The sequence below is a fragment of the Mauremys reevesii genome, unplaced genomic scaffold (genome assembly GCF_016161935.1).
Source record: "Mauremys reevesii isolate NIE-2019 unplaced genomic scaffold, ASM1616193v1 Contig121, whole genome shotgun sequence".
Taxonomy (NCBI): Eukaryota; Metazoa; Chordata; order Testudines; family Geoemydidae; genus Mauremys; species Mauremys reevesii.
Genome location: NW_024100740.1, coordinates 147019 through 151475, shown reverse-complemented (window position 1 = coordinate 151475; position 4457 = coordinate 147019). Strand labels below are relative to the sequence as shown.

Sequence of the window (4457 nt, the reverse complement as noted above, 5' to 3'; positions counted from 1 at the left end):
AGTTCATGTATTTCGTGTATTTTCAAATTATTACAAATTAATTTTTGAATGTATTTCACTGGTTATTTTTTACATTTCCAAATACACGTTACTACAGTATTTTATGGAAGCCCCCCCCCCCCAAATTGCTTTGCCCCAGATCCCCTGAATGCTCTGGGTGGCCCTGCCCAGATTGTGTGAGGAGCCGGGGAGGGAGGGAAGCGGGGTCCCCTGGAGCCGAGCCCCGGGCTGTGTGTGTGAGGAGGTGAGCAGCCGGCTGGGCTCGTTGGTGCTGATCCCGTAGCCCCGCAGCCAGAGATCCTCGCCTTCCCTCCTGCCGGGGCTGGGCCAGGGCTCGGCTGCCGTGTGCTGGTAGCGAATCCCAAGTTTGGGGGGGAGCCCAGTGCTGGGGCGGCAGAAGGTGGGGGTGGGGGGCACTGGTGGGCGTGGGGAGCTCAGGGCTGCGGGGGGGCAGCCAAACATTTTTTTGCTTGTGGCAGCAACAAACCTAGAGCCGGCCCTGGCGGTAACTCGGCCAATAAACCAGCTCGCCCAGCAGCACTAGCGCCAAAGGAGGATGTTGCTGTCCGTCCGTCTGTCTATGGGTCAATTTTCCTCTCCTTGGCACTGAAATATTCCCCCACCCCAAAGTGCCAGGTTCCCTGGAGACTGTGAACTTTCCCCTGGTGATCCCGGTAGAGTTTGTGTGTGAGTTTCTTTGACAGACCGTATTGGTCTCATGTTAATTTTGCTACATGCTATTCCGTGTAGTGTCTCCAACAGATGAAGCCCTGGATTGGATCAAGCCGGTGAAGCCCAGAGCTAGACGGTGAACAGAGATCCAAGTTCTGTGTTTGTACCATTCCTCCCTTTCCCTCCCGGTGCTCGCTTCCCCTCTGCTCCGTACAGACCCGGCGCGGTTTGTGCTCAGCTCCCCTGCCGGTCCGTGTCACTGTGTCGCTCGCGGCGCAGTAATAGGTCCCGGAGTCGCTCAGGTCGCTGGCCGGTTTCCACAGGTGGAAGGATTTGTTCTTTTTATCGTGGGTGGCATTGAACCCTTTTCTGATCCCTTCATCCGAGTCCTCCCGTCCCACGTCCCTCACGAATAGTGTGAGGGCCTGGCTGGGGAACTGTACGTACCAGAGGGGATACGGAGTGACAGAAAATTGATAGGTACAATTCAGACGCACAGGTTCCCCTTGGGAGACAATAACGCTGCCTTCAGTTTGGGTCACTGAGTCTGCTCCATAGGTGCCTTCTGTGGGAGGAACAGAGCAGAACAGATACACTCAGATAAGATATAACAGAACCAAGTGGAGCTGAGACACTCCGAGACAACATCCATGTAACAGATACCAACAACACAGCGAAAACATGACCGATAAACACAGATATAGCAGAAACATGGCAGATTCACTAAAAGACATAACAGAAATCCAAAGTCTGCACGGAGAGACCATTCGAACATAAATGGTTACAATCAGATACAACAGCAACATCGTATTTAGATACGGATATAATAGAGAATATTGACATTCAGAGTCAACAGAAACACAGCACATGAACTCAGATATAATAGATATATAACATTTATGCTGAGATATAATGAAGAGAGCACTGACACTATAAAGAGTATAAACATAACAGATACCATTTGATATGGCACTTCGTGATATTAGACATTCAAAAAGAAACTAGATGATGGAGGCAGGATGAAGACAGGATGAAGACATTGTTCGATACAATGTAGCAAAGCTGAGAACTAGAACGTTACCCACTTAGAATAGCTGTGACTATAACAGCGGACAGCCAAGCTGGAGGCATCCTTGGGTTAATGATTCTTTGTCTAAACACCTCTAATCTCTTAATCCCGCAAGAATTAATTTGTCTCCGTCCGTGTCAACTAGCTCCCGTTTAGGGAAGGCAAGAATTCTATCCTATAAAAGGTGTCTGAACAATTAATGCTGTTTTTCTGAGCAGGCGCTGTGTGAACAGCACGAATTTAACTTCACAGGAGTGATTCTCTCTGCTCTGTAAAGCCTTGTCAATGCTACTGTCAGAAATGGGAGCGCCTGAAAGGCAAAGGGGGGCAGGTTGGTGTCAGGGTAGGGGACAGAAACATGCTGTTACTTGCATTATATATCTAGCACCACATCGGCCCCAAGCGGCAAAACGTGATCACACATCGGAAATGATTGCGGATGATATTCTGACAGTTTTGCCTGTAAAGGGGCTTTTCTTACAGAAAGAGTGAGCATAAAGCAGTGACTCACTCTCTAGCTGTTCATCCATATATATTGGGCAGGTGAAGATTCCTCAACTGCTCAGTACCAGTTTTTCCGTTTAGAATAGGAACTTCACCGCCGTGATCATGGCAGAGTTCGTTCGTTTGTTGGTTTAGTTTTAGTGATATTGAACTGTCTGGTTGCACTTTCCTTTCAGAAGGGGGCGGGAGGGCAGCTTTCACCAGAGTTGCTCATGAGAGGGCGGATGTGTTCTGGTCTTTTTTTAATTTTAATGGCTGACTCGTGACATTCACCATCATTTATGAGACGGTTAAACTCCGGATTAGGGCAAAAATGGAAAACACAGAGACCTAAGGAGTGTGAGAGAGATTTCTGTTTTAAATTCAGTGTTTGCAGAATTCCCCCTTCAGTTCCCGAGTCGGCCCCAGACCCCGGTGTCCGCCTTCCTCCTGCTCCGCACAGACCCTGCGCGGTTTGTGCTCAGCGCCCCTGCCGGTCCGTGTCACTGTGTCTCTCGCGGCGCAGTAATAGGTGGCGGAGTCGCTCAGGTCGCTGGCCGGTTTCCACAGGTGGAAGGATTTGAGCTTTTTATCGTGGGTGGCATTGAACCCTTTTCTGATCCCTTCATCCGAGTCCTCCCGTCCCAGGTCCCTCAGGAAGAGCCTGGGGGGCTGGTTGGGGAACTGCACGTACCAGAAGGGATAAGCAGCAACAACACTGGCAGAAAATTGATAGGTGCAGTTCAGACGCAGCGGGTTCCCTTGGGGGGTGATAACGCTGCCTTCAGTTTGGGTCACTGCGTCTTCTCCATAGATGCCTTCTGTGGGGCGAACAGAGCAGAACAAACACACTCAGATAGAGCAGAACCAGAGCTGAGACTCTCCGAGAGAACACGATAAACAGATACAATGGAAACGCCGTGGTTTCACTAAAAAGCAAACAAAACAAAAAAAGAAACAGAAGTCCAAAGTCTGCACGGAGAAACCATGCAAACATAAATGGATACAAGCAGATACAACAGCAACATCATATTTAGACTCGGATATAATGGAGAATATTGACACTCAGAAACAACAGAAACACAACACATGCAATCAGATCCCATAGATACATTATAGTTATGCTCAGATATAATAGAGATATCATTGACATTCTATAGACACTATAAGCATATTTGATACAATAGGAATTTAGCACTTTGTGATCTTAGGCACTCAAACAAAATAAAGTATGAAGACAGGATACAGACATGGCTCGATAGAATGTAACGAAGATGAGAACTAGAACGTTACTCACTTAGAACAGCTAAGACTGTAACAGCGGAGAGCCAAATTGCAGACATTTTTGGCTTAATAATTCTTTGACTAAACAGAGCTAATTTCCTAATCCCGCAAGAATTGATTTGTCTTCGTGCCTAGTAGCTCCAGTTTAGGGAAGCCAAGAATTCTGTCCTATAAAAGGTGCATTTAAAATGAATGTTGTATCTCTCAGCAGGAGCTGTCAGAACAGCATGAACCCAACTTCACACGAGTGATTCTCTCTGCTCTGTAAATCCCCATCAGTGGCACCGTCAGAAATGGCCAAGGGGGCTAAAATGGCACCGGGGCGGGCAGAGAGCAGGGGACAGAAGAACGGGCTGTTACTTGTATTATTTATCTAGCAACACAGCGCCCCCAAGTGGCAAAATGTGATCACAGATGGGCAATGGTTGCAGCAGGTTTTCTCAAACCTTTGCCAGTAAACCAGCCTTTCTCACAGAAAGAGTATTTTACTGATGCAAGAGATGAGGGTGGCCTTGTAAAGATAGTTTGTGTTTCTTAGAAGTTTTCCAAAGTACCACCTCTCACTAGACGCACGTGTAAATAATTAGGTGCACAGAGACTTTTGTGAATTTGGCCCTGACTGTTTTATTCCTCTATTTTTGTTCTCCCTGGTCGCCCCTCTCCTCCGCACCCACTGAAGTGTACCCCATCTTCCGCGCCCAACACACACACACACACACACACACACACACACACACACACACACACAAAATGAGATACTTAGGTAAGAGAATCCAGCACCAACCTGCCATATGAACAAAGTGCTCCCTAGCTACAATGGAAAGGCTCCAGTCTTGCACTATACAAAAGATGGTGGCTAGTTTGAGTAGCCACACACGTCTCAAACATATACTCTAGGGGCATATTATATTATAAATTTACTGGCATAGGGTTATTCCTAGGTCACCCA

General features: G+C 47.5%; 2 gene segments (V, D, J or C); both read right to left on the bottom strand.

Moving 5' to 3' along the window:
- Nucleotides 1-737: 737 nt before the first annotated feature.
- On the bottom strand, nucleotides 738-2554 carry LOC120392902. The segment is given in 2 exon segments: nucleotides 738-1237; nucleotides 1758-2554. Coding segments are annotated over 2 exon segments (546 nt in total).
- A 54-nt stretch (nucleotides 2555-2608) lies between these two features.
- Nucleotides 2609-3736, bottom strand: LOC120392901. The segment is given in 2 exon segments: nucleotides 2609-3045; nucleotides 3522-3736. Coding segments are annotated over 2 exon segments (483 nt in total).
- Nucleotides 3737-4457: the final 721 nt, after the last annotated feature.